Source organism: Loxodonta africana, chromosome 1 (genome assembly GCF_030014295.1).
Source record: "Loxodonta africana isolate mLoxAfr1 chromosome 1, mLoxAfr1.hap2, whole genome shotgun sequence".
NCBI lineage: Eukaryota > Metazoa > Chordata > Mammalia > Proboscidea > Elephantidae > Loxodonta > Loxodonta africana.
This window is the reverse complement of record NC_087342.1, coordinates 224,060,424-224,078,535: the sequence shown is the minus strand read 5'-3', so window position 1 is coordinate 224,078,535 and position 18,112 is coordinate 224,060,424. Positions and strand designations below refer to the sequence as shown.

Sequence of the window (18,112 nt, the reverse complement as noted above, 5' to 3'; positions counted from 1 at the left end):
GTGTGCAATAGGATAGCATTGTCCTTTTTTGTTAAATCCAATTCTTTGTTACCTGATAGCATTTTTTTCCCCCTCTCATCTAAAAACAGCAGAACTTTCAAGGCTAAAGCTTCACATAGAACCAGAAGTATTAGTTCACCAAGTTTTATTGGTTCAACCTCCTAAATAGCGTTCCCTGGGTGGTATAAAATGTTAATGATCTTGGCCGTTAACTGAAAGGTTTGTGTCCACCCAGAGGTATCTTGGAAGAAAGGCCTGGCAGTCTACTTCTGAAAGAGGAGTCATGGAAAACCCTATGAAGCACAGTTCTACTCTGACACACATGGGGTCGCCATGAGTCGGAATCGACTTGAGGGCAACTGGTAACTGGTACCTCCTAGGTATTCTCCATCTTCACAGCACAGGCCTTGCCTATTCCTACAGCTCTCACTGGCCTCTCGGCCTCTGCTTTTGCCTCCCTCCAACTCATTTGCCACTCCAAAGCCAGAGTGAATTTTCTCAGATACATGTGTGATTGTGTCACCCACCTGCTTACATTGGCGCACTGACTTCCTGTTAACCTTAGGATAACCTTTATAGCTATTGTTCCCCATGCTCCATGGTGAATGCCACTGGGTCCAACCTGAATCCTGGTGTCACAGTCTGTTATGCTCACACCTTTGTCTTTCAGGTCCATGTTTATCAACTTGTGGGATGCCTTCCCTGACTCCCTGATTCCGTGTAACTTGCCACTCCTGTGTGCTTCTGTTGTACTCTGTTACCCCATTATACCACCTACAAGGAGCCCCTGGGTGGTGCAAATGGTTATCCACTCGACTACTAGTAAAAGGTTGGCAGTTCAAACCCACCTAGAGGCACCTCAGAAGACAGGTCAGATGATTTGCTTCCAAGAGGTCACAGCCTTGAAAACCCTGTGGAGCAGTTCTACTCTGCACACATCGGGTCACCATGAGTCGGAATCAGCTTGAAGGCAACTAACAACAACCTTCCACTTTTGTGCAGACCTCATATCTTTGTTTAGTTGTCTTTCTTCCATGTTTGACTGTAGGCAGTGTGAGAGCTTGCTTGTCACTGTGACCCCGGTCCTTGGCGTAGAATAATTGTGCAATAACCATTTGCACAGCAAACAAAAAATATTATTTACCAAATTGTGGACAGAAAGAAACTACCTTTAGGGTCTGTGTTATAAGCTTGTTGGGGGAAATTCCAACATTATTATTAGGTTTTGTACAATCCATAAACCTCTCTAAGAATCCATTTACATGGCATCCTTCATACTTATAAGGCTTTCTCCTGTGTCACATTGCAGTGATAGCAAAGTTGTTGTTTTTAGGTGCCATTGAGTTGGCTCTGAGTCATAGTGACCTTGTGTGTTATGCACTAAACCACTATATTGCTTAGTTTTCTTTTATAATTAGTTTCTAACAGAAAAAGTAAATAAATAAATAATGACTAGCATATATGAACCCTACAGGCTTGATTAAAACATTCTCTAGTCTTTGATTTTAGTAACAGAATGTTTTAGCTCAGAAAGGGAAACAAGCTTATTTTAAAGATGGCAAGGCTCAGAGGGAAAGTGACAATCCATCTATTTAAAATAAAAAAAAAAAGATTTCTTTTTTACCCGAAGCTCCTGAAGTTTCTTGCTTCCAGGCCCTCGTGAGGAAGAAATGTCAAAATTATCTTCGATAAGCTTCTGTTACAGTGTTTGCTGAAGAATTTTTAAAATGACATTCCTTCATTAGAATACTGCCTGAAAATAAAATGTCAAGTGAAAACGTTTTCCTGAAACAAAAATTTATGCATAATGGTTTCTTTCCTCAGTTTCTGTGCTAACGAAAAAAAGTCCAGTGAAAGTCAAAGAATATTACTTCTGACATGGTGGTTAGGGTATTTGCTGATGCCTGGACTGTCACCTGTGGGGTGCTCTGTCTAATAGCAAACTGGTACTGTGTACTTTTGTTTCATAAAAATGCTCTGCATTCATTACTCATCAAAAATTTATTGCAAATTTCTTAGGTGCCAGGTTTTTACGTGCCTTCTATGCAGTGAACCACCTGGGCCTGATATCTGCCTCCATGGAAATGGCCCCACCCCTTACTTCATCTCTGCGTTTGTGGTGTGAGCCTCAAGGATGTGCTGATATCCAGGGATAAAGTGAGGAGTTTGTTGTTCACAGGTCTGATCGAAGAAAAAGAGCTGAAGTTTTGCCAATTTGTGTTTTAGGCAACATCCACATTGAAATGATCCTACACAAGCCTGACACACAGATAAAACTCAGGAGACTTACATGTTTGCTGTACCAAGCAGGAAACCATGGTGGTGTAGTGGTTAAGAGCTATGGCTGTTAAGCAAAAGATCAGTGGTTCCTATCCATCAGGTGCTCCTTGGAAACTGTATGGGGCAGTTCTACTCAGTCCTGTATGGCTGCTATGAGTTGGAATCGCCTAGACGGCAGTGAATGGTGGTGGTGGTACCAAGCAGGACTTCCACTGGGCACTTGCATGACATTCTTCTGTGAGATTACCTGGTAAGGGTGAGCTCAGCTAGCAAAAACTGGAAAACTTTTGCTTTATTTTTTACCCCCTCTTGGGTTCTAGATTTGCAGTACCTGTAGGATAGGTTTGAAACAGCATATTGGAGAAAGCTACAGTAGTTTTGGAGGAAATAGTCTTTTAGATAGAAGTAGAGATTTGTTCAGCAAAAATCCCTTTTACCTTCAAGAAGTACCAAGGGTCAACTCCCTTGGTAGGTTGAAATTTAGAGTCAGATAAGCCTAGGAGATTGTCTCTATGGGTGTGCCACTTTTGGAGGGAGAAAGTATTGGAGCAAATGTTATGTTGTTTAACTCTGCCGATATTCTTTATCAGTGGAGGCATTTTGCAGCTCAGAGTAAGCTGTAGATGGCTTTCTAGAAATTTGTTGAATCTGTACTCTGTCTCAGGCACTAGTAAGGCATCATAGGAAATAAAAATTGATATAAAGTCTTTCAGTTAATATTTATTGAGACCTCAGTATGTGCCAGGCTTTGTGCTAGGCACTAGATTTTGAAGGCATGATATGTTTAAGAACATCAGCTCTATCTGGAAGTTTTGGACAATAATTGGGGGTTTTAGCAGAATTGTAGCCCTTCAGTGGTATGCGACTGGATTGTTGGGGGGCTGGACTAGAGATGGGGATACCAAGAATGAGATAATCATTGTTTAGAGAAAGCTGTTATGGATCTGACCAGGGCAATGATAGTGGAGATGGGGAAAAATAGAGAGATTTGATAAACATTAAGAAGCAAAAGGGATGATGACTGAGTAAATATGTGTGATGGGGAAAGGGATGATCTGAGATTACTCACATATTCTGGAGGAAACCATTGGATCAATAGTGTTACCACAATGTATGGGAGTACACAGATACATAAACAGATAAATTATAAGATCCATTTCAGAGACATAGGCAAAATGTTATGGAAATACAGAAGACAGAAGAAGCAGAGTAACATATATTTAGAGATATAGACTATATAGATATATAGTTAGGTATATAGACTCTAGATATATAGACTGGAACAGCCTCGGTCCCAGTCTTGGCTTTGCTACTAGCTATGCATGATCCTTGGGAAAGTTATTTAACCACAGCAGACTGAAGTTCCTCATCTGTAAGAAGGAGGATAAAAATAGAACCTACTCTCTAAAATCTACATGATACTGCAAAAACTCAACTGCAAAAAGACAAATAACCCAATTAAAAAATGGGCAAAAGATATGAATAAATACTTCACTAAAGAAGACATTCAGGTAGCTAACAGATATGTGAGGGAATGTTCACGATCATTAGTCATTAGAGAAATGCAGATCAAAACTACAATGAGATTTCGTCTCACTCCAGCAAGGCTGGCATTAATCCAAAAAACACAAAACAGTAAATGTTGGAGAGGCTGTGGAGAGATCGGAACACTTCTACGCTGCTGGTGGGAACGTCAAATGGTACAACCACTTTGGAAATCGATTTGGCACTTCCTTAAAAAGCTAGAAATAGAACTGCCATACGATCTAGCAATCCCACTCCTTGGAATATATCCTAGAGAAATAAGAGCCTTTACATGAACAGATAAATACACACCCATGTTTATTGCAGCACTGTTTACAATAGCAAAAATATGGAAGCAACCAAGGTGCCCAGCAACAGATGAATGGATAAATAAATTATGGTAAATTCACACAGTGGAATACTACACATTGATAAAGAACAGTGAGGAATCTGTGAAACATTTCATAACATGGAGGAACCTGGAAGGCATTATGCTGAGTGAAATGAGTCAGTTGCAAAAGGACAAATATTGTATAAGACCACTATTATGAGAACTTGAGAAATAGTTTAAGCCAAGAAGAAAACATTCTTTTGTGGTTATGAGAGGGGGGAGGGAGGGAGGGTGGGAGAGGGGCATTCACTAATTAGACAGTAGACAGGAACTACTTTAGGTGAAGGGAAAGACAGCACACAATATAGGGGAGGTCAGCACAATTGGACTAAACGAAAAGCAAAGGAGTTTCCTGAGTAAACTGAATGCTTTGAAGGCCAGTGTAGCAGGGGCAGGGATCTGGGGACCACGGTTTCAGGAAACATCTAAGTCAATTGGCATAATAAAATCTAATAAGAAAACATTCTGCATTCCACTTTGAAGAGTGGCATCTGGGGTCTTAAACGCTAGCAAGCAGCCATCTAAGATGCATCAATTGGTTTCAACCCACCTGGATCAAAGGATAATGAAGAACACCAAGGACACAAGGCGATTACAAGCCCAAGAGACAGAAAGGGCCACATGAAGCAGAGACTACATCATTCTGAGACCAGAAGAACTAGATGGTGCCCAGCTACAACCCATGACTGCCCTGACAGGGAACACAACAGAGAACCCCTGAGGAAGCAGGAGAGCAGAGGGATGCAGACTCCAAACTCTCATAAGACCAGACTTAATGGTCTGACTGAGACTAGAAGAACCCTGGTGGTCATGGCCCCCAGACCTTCTGTTGGCCCAGGACAGGAACCATTCCCAAAGCCAACTCTTCAGACATGGATTGGACTGAACAAGGTTTGGAGAGGGATGGTGGTGAGGAGTGAGCTTCTTTGATCGGATGCACACTTGAGACTATGTTGGCATCTCCAACCTGGAGGGGAGATAAGAGGGTGGAGGGGGTTAGAAGCTGGTGAAATAGACACGAAAAGGGAGAGTGGAGGGAGAGAGCGGGCTGTCTCATTAAAAAAAAAAAAATTCTCATTAGGGGGAGAGTAATTGGGACTGTATAGCAAGATGTATATGGGTTTTTGTGTGAGAGACTGACTTGATTTGTAAACTTTCACTTAAAGCACAATAAAAATTATTAAAAAAAAATAGAATCTACCATGAAGATCTTCAGGAGATAATTAACATAAATCAATTATCACATGACTAGCAAATAAATAATACTGAAGGAATATGAGTTTATTACAAGAACTAAAGTTAGAGAAGGCTTAATGGTAGAGATGACATTTGATCTGGGTATTAAAGGATAAGTAATTATTAAACCAATTGTTATCAAATCGACTCTGACTCATGGTGATGCCCTGTGAGTCAGAGGAGAGCTGTGCTCCATAGAGTTTTCAGTGGCTGATATTTTGGATATAGATTGGCAGGATATTCTTCCCAGGTGCCCCTGGGTGGACTCTAACCTCCAATCTTTTGGTTAGCAGCCAAGCACGTTAACTAACCTTTTGTAACACCCAAGGACTCTGAGTATTAACCAGGTCAAAAATGGGGGAATGGAATAAAGTATTCAAAAACGTGAAGTTGTTAACTCTGTGGTGCCCAGTGGGATTTATGGTCATCCACCCACATTTTTTGCCTCTCAGGTTTCTTGGGACACTACTTTTCCCATTAAGAGTGTTTGCTGCCCTCCACTGGGGACTTGTGTAATGGTGAAAAATGAAAGAAACATTTGTTGGCCACAATTACTGGAGTAACAAGTGAGGTACTGCATCCAGGAAGTGTGACTGGGTAAAACTTTTCTCTCTTTTGGCTTTTGTACAGCTAGATAAGCCTTGTATTCATGGTTTCCTTTGTGATAGTTAGGGAGCCCTGATAGATTTGATTTTATTTGTGTGTGTGTGTGTGTGTCATACTTGGAAAACCAGAGCTGCTCAGTGTAACCAAATGGAAGGCACCCTGCAATTAATCTTGCCTCTGTGTCAATCCATCTTATCGTGGGTCTTCCTCTTTTTCACTGACCCTCTACTTCACCAAGTCTTTCTCCAGGGACTGGCCACTCCTGACAAAACGTCCAAAGTATGCAAAATGAAGTCTTCCCATTCTCGCTTCTAAGGGGCATTCTGGCTGTACTTCTTTCAAGAAAGATTTGTTCCTTCTTCTGGCAGTCCATGGTATAGTCAATATCTTCACCAACACCATAATTCAAAGGCATCGAACCTTCTTCCATCTTCCTTATTCATTGTCCGGCTTTCACAGGCCAATGAGACCATTGAAAACATCATGGCTTGGGTCAGGCACACCTTAGTCTTCAAGGTGACATCTTTGCTTTTTAACACTTTAAAGAAGTCTTTTGCAGCAGATTTGCCCAGTGCAGTGCATCATTTGATTTCTTGACTGCTGCTTCCAAGGGTGTTGATTGTGGATGTAAAATAAAATCCTTGACAACTTTAATCTTTTCTCTGTTTATCATCATGTTGCTTATTGGTCCAGTTGTGAGCGTTTTTGTTTTCTTTATGTTGAGGTGTAATCCATACTGAAGGCTGTAGTCTTTGATCTTCATCAATATGTACTTCAAGTCCTCTTCACTTTCAGCAAGAAGGGTCGTGTCATCTGTGTAATGCAGGTTGTTAATGAGTCTTCCTCCAATCTTGATGCCCTGTTCTTCTTCATTTAGACCAGCTTCTTGGATTATTTGCTCAGCATACAGCTTGAATAAGAATACAACCCTGACACACACCTTTCCTGGCTTTAAACCATGCAGTATCCCCTTGTTCTGTCCGAACAACTGCCTCTTGATCTATGTACAGATTCCCCATGAGCACAATTAAGTGTTCTGGAGTTCTCATTCTTCACAATGTTATTCATAATTTGTTATTATCCACACAGTCGAATGTCTTTGCATAGTCAATAAAACACAGGTAAATATCTTCCTGGTATTCTCTGCTCTCAGCCATGATCCATCTGACATCAGCAATGATATCCCTTGTACCACGTCCCCTTCTGAATCTGGTTTGAATTTCTGACAGTTCCCTGTTGATGTACTACTTCAACCGTATTTGAATTAACTTTAGAAAAATTTTACTTGCATATGATATTAATGATGTTACTTGATAATTTCCTAAGAGAATATCAGATAGGTGTTTACCCCTGTTTATTGACTATGCTAAGGCATTTGACTGTGTGGATCATAACAAATTATGGATAACATTGTGGAGAATGGGAATTCAGGGACACTTAATTGTGCTCATGAGGTATCTGTACATAGATCAAGAGGCAGTTGTTTGAATAGGACAAGGGGATACTGCATGGTTTAAAGTCAGGAAAGGTGTGTATCATGGTTGCATCCTTTCACCATACCTATTCAATCTGTATGCTGAGCAAATAATCCAAGAACCTGGAGTATAGGAAGAAGAATGCAGCATCAGGATTGGAGGAAGACTCACTGACAACCTGCATTATGCAGATGACACAACCTTGCTTGCTGAATGTGAAAAGGATTTGAAGTACTTACTGATGAAGATCAAAGAGCACAGCCTTCAGCATGGATTACACCTCAACATAAAGAAAACAAAAATCCTCACAACTGGACCAATAAACAACATCATGATGAACATAGAAAAGATTGAGGATGTCAATGGCTTCATTTTACTTGGATCCCCAATCAATACCCGTGGAAGCAGTTATCAAGAAACCAAAAGACTCATTGCATTGGCAAATCTGCTACAAAAGACCCCTTTAAAGTGTTGAAAAGCAAAGACATCACTTTGAGGACTAAGGTGCACCTGACCCAAGCCATGGTGTTTTCAATGGCCTTATATGCATGTGAAAGCTGGACAATGAATAAGGAAGACCGAAGAAGAATTGACACCTTTGAATTGTGCTGTTGGTGAAGAATATTGAATATACCATGGACTGCCAAAAGAAAGAAAAAGTACAGCCAGAATGCTCCTTAGAGGCAAGGTTGGCGGGACTACATCTTACATACTTTGGACATGTTGTCAGAGGAGGGATCAGTCCCTGGAGAAGGACATCATGCTTGGCAGAGGACAGGGTCAGCGGAAAAGAGGAAGACCCTCAACGAGGTGGATTGACACAGTGGCTATAACAATGAGCTCAAGCATAACAACGATTGTAAGGATGGCTCAGGACCAGGCAGTGTTTCGTCCTGTTGTGCATAGAGTCTGAACCGACTCGACGGCACCAAACAACAACAACAACGTCAGGAGGGATTAGTCCCTGGAGAAGGACATCATGCTTGGTAAAGTAGAGGGTCATCGAAAAAGAGGAAGGCCCTTGACGAGGTGGGTTGACAGTGGCTGCAACAATGGGCTTAAAAACATAGCAACAGTTGTGAAGATGGCACAGGACTGGGCAGTGTTTTGTCCTGTTGTGCATAGGGTTGCTATGAGTTGGAACTGACTTGACAGCACCTAACAACAACAACAGACCCCCATTAGAAGGACTATTAAGAAACCAAAAAACCAAACCACTGCCATCGAGTTGAATTCCGGCTCATAAGGATCCCACAGGACAGAGTAGAACTGCCCTGTAGAGTTTCCAAGGAGAGCCTGGTGGATTTGAACTGCCAAACTTTTGGTTCTGTAGTGCTTAATCACTATGCCACCAGGGTTTCCAGACTATTAAAGGAGGTACTTTAATAAAAAGAAAAGTGAATCCATATGGGAAAGTATGTGATAAAACAAAAAAAACTGACCACAGAAATTGATAAAATATACAACTAAATTTAATTACCTTCAGTTTCTTCTCTCCCCTCCTTTCCCTCCTCCCCTTTCTCCTAGAACTCCTTACTTCTATTTCTCTTTTCTTCTCTTCTACCATTGTATCCAGCTTTCCCTCAAACTCTAGCCCTTGGTTTCCTTCATTACATTCTTTGTATAACAGGAACGGAAAAGTGAATACCTGAGCAGCCTACTACTCTGTGAGTTTTATTCTTGAATTAAATCTTTGCATTTTACCATTTACTTTTGTGACTTTAGACAAAATTCTGAACTTCCTTTTGCTTCAATTTTATCTTCTGTAAAATGGGGATAATAATAGCACCTAAGCCATAAGGATTGTTGTGAAAATTCAATGAAAATATTTACTCTAAGACTCAGTACAGTGCCTGGCACATGCTAAACGTTATATGAATATCAACTGTGTATATACTGATTGGTTCTCTTTGTTTTTATTACTGTTATTATTATTTGTATTTTTATTATCTGGCTCCATTATTAACTCCTAGAGATTTTTTTTTTATAAGTTTATTAAACAACAACAACAAAAAAGCATTTCTGTCCAGTCAATTCTGACTCATAGTGACTCTATAGCAACCATGTGGACAGAGCAGAACTTCACCTTAGGGTTTCCAAGGCTGTACTATTTACAGAAGCAGAATGCCACATCTTTCTCTCTCAGAACAGCAGGTAGGTTCGAAATGCCAACCTCTTGGTTAGTAGCCAAGTGCTTAACTACTCCACCATAAACCACCATAAGGGCTCCTTAATAATTTATGAAGTAATATTTAAGATAGTTAATATTTTGAAAAAATTAAGTAAGTTTTTCATATACTCTCACAGGTAAAATTTTAATAATTAAAAGCTTAAAAAATTTCTCTTAAAAGGCTAAGCTTTTTAAATTTTTAAAATAGAATTTTTTTTAGGTCAATTTTAGATTTATAGAAAAATGGTGCAGAAAGTATAGTCGTTGGGTGCCTTTGACTCAATCCTGAGTGATAGCAACTCTGTGTGACAAAATACAACTGCCCCATAGGGTTGACAGAGTAGAACTGCCCCATAGGGTTTAATTGGCTGTGATTTTTATGGAAGTGGAGTGCCAAGGCTTTCTCCTGAAGAGTCCCTAGGTAGGTTCGAACTGCTAACCTTACAGTTAGCAGCTGAGTGCCTAATCATTGCACCAACAGGGCTTATTGCAGAGCGTACCCATACCCATTGCCGTTGAGTCAATTCCAACTCATGGTGGCCCTGTAAGACAGAGTTGAACTGCCCCGTAGGGTTTCCAAGAAGCACCTGGTGTATTTGAACTGCTGACCTTTTGGTTGGCAGCCATAGCTGTTAACCAGCACACCAGCAGGGTTTCTGCAGAGAGTGCAGAGGGTGTGTGTTCTCGGTTACCCTCCTCCCCTGCCCACACACAGTTTCAGCTATTATTAACCTGCAGAGTTTACTCTTCCAGTCAGGAGGAAGGATGTTCGTAGAGCTGTCAGGTGTTTGTGGAGAAACATCCTCCCAGCTTTATCAGCCATGTGCTGGAACCTTCTTGGCTGTAAAGTATTTAGGAATTTTTGAGGGTTGGTTGTTAAAGCACTGGCAGCTTGAAATTAACCACAGAGTGAGGTTTTATACGGTGGAGAGCAGTAAAAGCTACAAGTCAAAGATCTTGTCCCCTAGAAAGCACATCTTCTAGCATATCTCTGTATAATTTTTGCTGAAGACGGGGTGACTGAAGTTAGATATAATGGCAGATAAAACATATTGTGAATTTCAGTATATTGTGGGTAAATTGTGCCCGTAAGCTTTGTTGCTGTTGTTAGTGCTGTTGAGTCAGTTCTGACTCCTGGCCACCCCATGTGTACAGGGTAGAACTGCTTCATAGCATTTTCAGGACTGTGACCTCTCGGAAGCAGATTTCCAGGCCTTCCTTCTGAGGCACCTCTGGGCAGGCTAGAACCGCCAACCTTTCAGCTAGTAGTCGAGCACTTAACCATTTGCACCACCTAGAGACTCTTCCTGGAAGCTTTATCAACTACTGTATGCATTGCCGTTGTTAGTTGCCTTCAAGGCGACTTTGACTCATGGAGACCCCGTGTGTTGCAGAGTAGAACTTCGCTCTGTAGGGTTTTCGTGTTGTGACTTTTCAGAAGCAGTACCGCAGGCCTTTCTGCTGAGGTGCCTCTGGGTGAGTTTGACCTACTAACCTTTCAGTTAGTAGCTGAGTACCTAACTGTTTGGCCACCCACGGGCTCCTCCAGCTACCCTGTAATACAGCTGCCCTGTAACCTGGGGTTATAACCCTCGTTCAACATCAAAGGAGTGCCAACCGGTTCCTTTGTATATTTATATGTATTTTGAGCCATCTGTGAACAAATTCAGTTTTTAAACACTTCTTCAATAAAAAGAAAATGTGTATTTTGCAAAGAAAAATTTGTCTAAGATTTTACACCCAATTTAGAGCAAATTTAGATCCTAGAGTAATTGTTCGGTTTCACCGATAGCACCCTAACTGGAAGAAAATTGTATGAGAATACTAAATTACTGGGCTCTGAATATTTTTTATGGTAACCGGTTACAATTTCCTAGTGAAAAACGGTCAAATAAAGTGTTCAACCGTCTGCTTGCTTTCTTTCACTCACCTAGTAAGAAAACCACATGTAAGATCTTTTTGAACCTGACTGGTTCGTGGGTTCCTTTTCCTGTTATGAGGAGGAAAATGAATCTTTAACTCACTAAAGTTCTGAAGATTGTTTACACTCTCTCATGTGAACCAATTTAGATTTCAAATTCATGGGTGTCAAATGAAACTGAAACTCCCTGTAATTTGGTATTTCGAAAACATACAGCCTCTTGCTGACTGAGGGAGACAGCTGGAACAGGTCTATAGTTTTTATAATAATTTGCCTTGGGAGGAGTAATATCAGAGTCGGGTTAACTCAATATCTAAAGCCTCTCTTTAAAGAAGTAAAAAAAAAAGGTTGAGTAAAGTCCTTTGTTAGAGCTGGGCTGCCAACCAAAATCGGCAGTTCGTATCCACCAGCTGCTCCTTGGAAGCCCTATGGGGCAGTTCTACTCTGTCCTATAGGGTTGCTATGAGTCGAAATCGACTCGACAGCAATGGATTTTTTTGGAGTTGGGTGCTCACTCTGAAATATTGTCATTCTGCTCTGCTTAGGACTCCCACATTCCATCCCAGCTCTGGCACAAGAAATCTAGTGTACTGTTCAGAGTTAGTGTAGGGTGAGACAGAGACCAAGCCTACATTTTGATTTGGGGCTTTCCCTAGAATCAGCCCTAAGGTGATGATGGAGCTGGAGAGTCCCTGATCCACTGGGATCTCACTGGGCTGCTGGGAATGGGGTGGAGGAAACTCAATGGTACCAGTCAAGAGAGATGGAGCTCGCCTCCTGTCCTCCTTCACAGATGCTATAGCGGTCCTCTGCAGCCCTCCTCTCTCTCTCATTCTTTTGAAAGCCGCTCTTTTTGTTTGAGCTCAGGTAGTTTCCCTTAGTTCATCTGGGGTCCAAGCCCTCTAGGAATGACTCGTCCACAACTCCCCGTTCTATTTCCTTGGTTCTAGATTTATCTTAACTGCTTCCAAGGGCTCCCAGACACCTGATTTTCCCAAATCTTTCCCAACATCTAAATTCACTTACTCTCTTCTTTGCCTTTAGTCCTGGCTCTCAGCTAAGTTTTTTTTTTTAAATTTTATTGTGCTTTAAGTGAAAGTTTACAAACCAAGCCAGTCTCTCATACAAAAATTTATATACACCTTGGTGTATATTCCTAGTTGTTCTCCCTCTAATGAGACAGCACACTTCTTCCCTCCACTCTCTATTTTCGTGTCCACTCTGCCAGCTTCTGACCCCCTCTGCCCTCTCATCTCCTCTCCAGACGAGAGCTGCCCACATAGTCTCATGTGTCTACTTGATTCAAGAAGCTCATTCTTCACCAGTATCATTTTCTATCCCATAGTCCAGCCCAATCCCTGTCTGAAGAGTTGGCTTTGGGAATGGCTTCTGTCTTGGGTTAACAGTAGGCCTGGTGACCATGATCTCTGGGATCCTTCTAGTCTCAGTCAGACCATGAAGACTGGTCTTTTTATGAGAATTTGAGGTCTGCATCCCACTACTCTCCTGCTCCCTCAGGGGTTCTCTGCTGTGTTCCCCCTCAGGGCAGCCATCTGTTGTAGCTGGGCACCATCTAGTTCTTCTGGTCTCGGGCTGATGTAGTCTCTGGTTTATGTGGCCCTTTCTGTCTCTTGGGCTCATAATTACTTGTGTCTTTGGTGTTCTTCATTCTCCTTTGCTCCAGGTAGGTTGAGACCAATTGATGCATCTCAGCTAAGTTTTAACTACCCAAATGAGATACATATTTGGGCTAAAATATTTTAATAGCTATTAATTGGGTTCTATTGATCTCATATGACTTGGCATATCACAAAAGACCCTTGGAGACCATTTGAGGAAATGGTGGAAATTTTTGATCAACAGGCAGGTCAATGTGAAAGATATTTTGTGAAGCTGAGCTGACCCTAGGCCCTTAGCGTGAGAGTAACATGCCTAAATTTTAGTAACAGTCCGTAATTGTAACCTATCTTTGCCTAAAATGTAGGACCATTACTGCCTTTGTTATGTCCTTTTTTCACATGGATGATTAATTTATTTGGGGATTAAAATTTTATTTTAACATGCCTAAAATTCTGCAGGATTCCTCAGGATACATATTTCCCCCAAAATATAATTTAAATAATTTAACTTCATCATTATACAGAAGGAATACTTATACTTCAAACATGAACTTCTGTTTTTAGTTATGAAGTATTTATGTATTTTATGTATAATGATATAACTGTATTACATATGGTTATATATAATACAATAACGATAGCATTATTACATATAATGGAGCCCTGGTGGCACAGTGGTTAAGTGGTTGGCTGCTAACCAAATAACCAGCAGTTTGAATCTACCAGCTGCTCCTTGGAAACCATATGGGGCAGTTCTACTCTGTGCTATAGGATTGCTATAAGTCAGAACAGGTTTGATTACACATAATATTTTATATAATCATATAAGCTTACATTTGCATATACTCTTTTTAGTTTTCAAAGCATTTTCACATACAATCTTATTAAATCCTTATGAGACTTACAGGATTGGTATTATTATAAATATGTTAATTTTACAAATGGGGAAGCAATTTCAGAGAGGTAAAGAGATTTTCTCAGGGTAACACAGCTACTAAGTATGCAAACCATGAGTTGGTTTCACACCTCTGATTTCAAAATCCTATCCTATTTCCATTATATAGTGTAACCATATTCAAAGCTTCCAGATCAATAGTTAGAGAATATTAGCTAGGTACATCTAGAATAACATGGAACGTAGTAATAAGATTACATACCAACTTCTGGAAATGCTTTTAGTTACATGGGTGCTCACTGCCTGGTACAAATGGTTTGCACTTGACTGCTAACCCGAAGTTTGGTGGTTCCAACCACCCCCCAGCAGCACCTTGAAAGAAAGGGTTGACAATCTGCTTCCTTAAAGATTACAGCCGAGAAAACCCTACAGGGCAGTTCTACTTTGTAACCCATGGGGTTGGCATTAGTCAGAATCGATTCGACAGTAAATAAGTTTCAGTTATATACTTTTTTTTCCTAATTTCTCTACTTAACATAAAAGGTTAAGTCATTTAAAATTGAGTTACATTTAGTTTAGATACCGTAGTAGGCAAAAGAAACTTCCCTAAGCTAAAACGTCTCTCTCTTTGGGTACACACACACACACACACACACGCAAGGAGAGACAGAGAGAAAGCTTCATTTGAAAGCTTTTTTTTAACTGATAGTCTGATTTTACATGAATTGTTTAAAATATATTGTGAAAAATATATATATTTCAGGTATCTTATGTCTATTTTGAATGCTTGAAGAAATAGTATAACATATCAAAAAAACAAAAAACAAAAAAACGCAGACCCATTGTCATCAAGTCAATTCTGAGGCTGTAATCTTTACGAAAGGAGATCGCCACGTCTTTCTCCTGTGGAGCAGCTGGTGGATTCAAACCGCTGACCTTTTGGTCAGCAGGCAAGTGCTTTACCCACTGTGCCACCAGAGATCCCTTTAGCGTAAGCAGGGCTTCGAACTGGTTCATTCTGGTTTGAACCACTGTTGAGAATTTGTATTTTCACCCCAGATTTACTGAATCAGAATCTACATTCAATGAGTTCCCCAGGGGATTTTTATGTGTAATAAATTTTGAGAACCATTGCTGTACTAGTGGTCCTCAGAACTGGTTCCGACCCAGCAGCATAAGCATTGCCTGGGAACTTGTTAGAACTACAAATTCTTAGCAGGGGTACAAAGGGGAGCAAAATGGTTCAAAGCCCTGAGTATAATATAGAAGCTGGTAATTTTTCCTTTATAGAATATGTTAGAAATATTGAGATACTTAAAGGCAGAATAAGAAATTAAAATTTGGCCATAAATAAGAATTTCCTGAGAGGGAGGGTTGAAAACTAATTATACCTCACCAAAAGAGGTTGTGAGTTTTCCTTCTCTGGGATATTATCTGATGTGATTTAGGTATGAACCCGTCTGGTCCAAGCACCATGAACTTGAGTCTGATGTGAACTTGGAATATTTTGAAACAGTAATACTTTTTTTTTCCAGGTTTATTTATTTAGAAATCACAAGGGAAGAAGCAGGCTGGATCTTTCCTTCTCTCCCAAAAATAATCAAAGGAGAAGTATTTTATTATTTTTTAAACTTTGGTGAACATGGTCCTATCATAACTGAAGTAGTAGTGGAGGAGCTGCCGTGGGTGGAAACAGGAAACATTGGTGGAAATGCTTTGTTACGTTTTTTTCAGGTTCAGCTCGACGTGTATTGATTCTAATTAGCACATTTTGTGCCTCAGCTAGTAGCTCCCCTTTAGCTCTGCTTGGCGAGTTTTTTTTAGATTCCATCCTGCTCATAAACACTGGCACCTCCTCCCTCCTTCTCTCTTTACAAATGTTAAAACACAATCAGAAATTTCCTCTTTTCTTTCCTTACTGCATTTTCAGCAGGTTCCCTTGCGTCAGAAGCCGAGGAGGAAAACTGAAGGTAATTAGATCTCTTTTGTTTCTTTATCCTCTTTTTGTGTGTGTGTGTGTGTGTGTGTGCGTGCGCGCGCGCGTGAGTGTGGTTTTGCTCATGGACGCCTTCTTTGGGATCAGATTTTTATCTGCCCTAATGTTAATATCAGAGGGTGAATGGCAGGTTAATTCTGGGTTATTTTTTGGGTTTGATTTTAAGAAATGACGACATGCTGTTCATTTGGCTTAATCCTTCGAGGTATGTCAGTAGGGCTTAGAAATACTGGCACCGGGTCGGGAAGTAGCTGTGTTCATAGATGGGCATTAACCCTTTGGCATATTGCATAACTACAGCTATTGTTGTTTAAAGGAGTTCAGTGTGGTGTGACTGCCAGTTGAACGATGTTAATTTTTTTGACCTATTCTTGTTGAATAATATTCTCAGAATAACACTTGGACTGTTTCTTTGCCAGACCTTATACTTTCTGAGCTCCAAATCAGTGTTTAAAAATAAACCAGATAAATGACTTGGTTCTTGCATTTACTTTGCATAAACCTCCTGTCTGAAAAATGTAACTACCTGGAGGTCAACAATTAAAAGGTACCTTTCACGCCATTACATCAATGAGAGTAGTACTTAACCTCTCCATGTAATTGCTGCAGGTTTTTTCACGATGAGTCGGCGAAGGGTCTCATGTAAAGATCTGGGACATGCTGACTGCCAAGGGTGGCTGTTTAAGAAAAAGGCAAAGGGAACTTTCCTCAGCAACAAATGGAAAAAGTTCTGGGTGGTGCTGAAGGAGTCGTCCCTGTACTGGTACAGCAATCAAATGGTGAGTCCCCTTTTTTCCTTCTACTGCCAGCAAAGGGTGGGGTAAAGACCAGGGATCGGATGGTCCCTGTGGAAAGTTAATTTTGATTTCTGGTACTTGCAACAGAGCAAACAAGTAAATAAGTTATAGAAGCCATTTCCGGTCCAATAGCTATCTAGGTTATTCTATTCTATTTTACAGAGGAGAAAACCATCCTGCTTGAACAATCTTTGGTTGGGGAGGGGGAGTGGGTGCCTAAATTTATATCCTGGCTAAAGGAGACTTTTAGGTTCTATTCATGTTACTACTCAATGGGAGATTCTAATAGTTTCAGGATTTACATGGACAGCATTTAATGGGGAACTTCAAAGCTTTCAGTCCCTACCTGAAAAGAGACTTAGCTTTACAACCTATTAAGGGTGTAAATTGCTCCCATTCAGAGAAGCGATTTACATTTCTCCTTCTTTACTGTAAGTTCTTCTTCTTCCCCTCCTTTCCCTCTGACCTTCTTTATTAGGTTGCTTTTCAAATTGCTAACCTGTGTACCATCTTTATGTTGTTGACTGAGGTCTCTTGTTCCTTGTCCTGTTCAGTGACAACATTGAACTACTTGCTGATACCATGATAACACTTGAGAAGGTGCTGGCTTAATTTATCCTTTAATAGCCAGTACATTAAAAAAAAAAAAAAAAAAAAAGGTCAAATTCATAGGCTTGTTTTCCATTGAAAGGGGTTGGAAATAAAGTTATTGTTAGCTGTGGGCTGATCTTTCATGACTTGACATATTTTGAAAATGATGTTGTTGGTTATTGATAAGTAGAGACTTTTCCATATGGGAACTTTCCCTGCTAGCCCCAGAATAGACAATTGCTGATCTTAGAAGAGCTTGAGTTTCTCTCCGTAGTATAAGTGAAGATCAGCAACTGATGTCCTTCAATCAAGTAGGGAAAATGACTTAGGAATGGCCCATGCACCAGAAAAATTCTTTTTATGTGACACCATTCTTTTAAAATGGCTTTGTGTGTTTTTTTGTGTGTATCCATCACCCAAGCAACAGAGCTATAGCGCATGTAATTTTACAGATTTTATATATAAGTGTAAAGTAAGTGCTGCATACTGTTTGTAGGCAAAACCTCTAGCTGATAAATTGATATTCGCTGGCCACTAATCAAAACTTCGTGTTATCCAGGTGCTATTAGGTGCCTGTTCTTTAACAATTTTGTTAAACTGGTCCTAGCTCC

The 18,112-nt window shown here is 40.4% G+C and overlaps 1 protein-coding gene and 1 long non-coding RNA gene across 23 annotated transcripts in view; both read left to right on the top strand.

Annotated features, from left to right (window-relative positions):
- IPCEF1 (interaction protein for cytohesin exchange factors 1) overlaps positions 1–18,112 on the top strand; it is a 319,466-nt gene that overhangs the window by 112,448 nt on the left and 188,906 nt on the right. For 17 of the 22 annotated variants that reach the window (XM_064292423.1, XM_064292503.1, XM_064292419.1 and 14 more), the window contains 2 exons: positions 16,048–16,087; positions 16,723–16,892. The exons of 2 other annotated variants lie outside the window; for them this stretch is intronic. In XM_064292423.1, the coding sequence (XP_064148493.1) occupies positions 16,048–16,087; positions 16,723–16,892 (210 nt within the window). The remainder of the gene's footprint in view (positions 1–16,047; positions 16,088–16,722; positions 16,893–18,112) is intronic. 3 more of the 22 variants (XM_064292414.1, XM_064292494.1, XM_064292479.1) reach the window with 1 other exon arrangement.
- LOC135232606 (uncharacterized) lies at positions 2,186–8,397 on the top strand. Its single transcript, XR_010323168.1, has 2 exons — positions 2,186–2,530; positions 5,884–8,397. It is a non-coding gene; the product is annotated as an uncharacterized LOC135232606 (long non-coding RNA).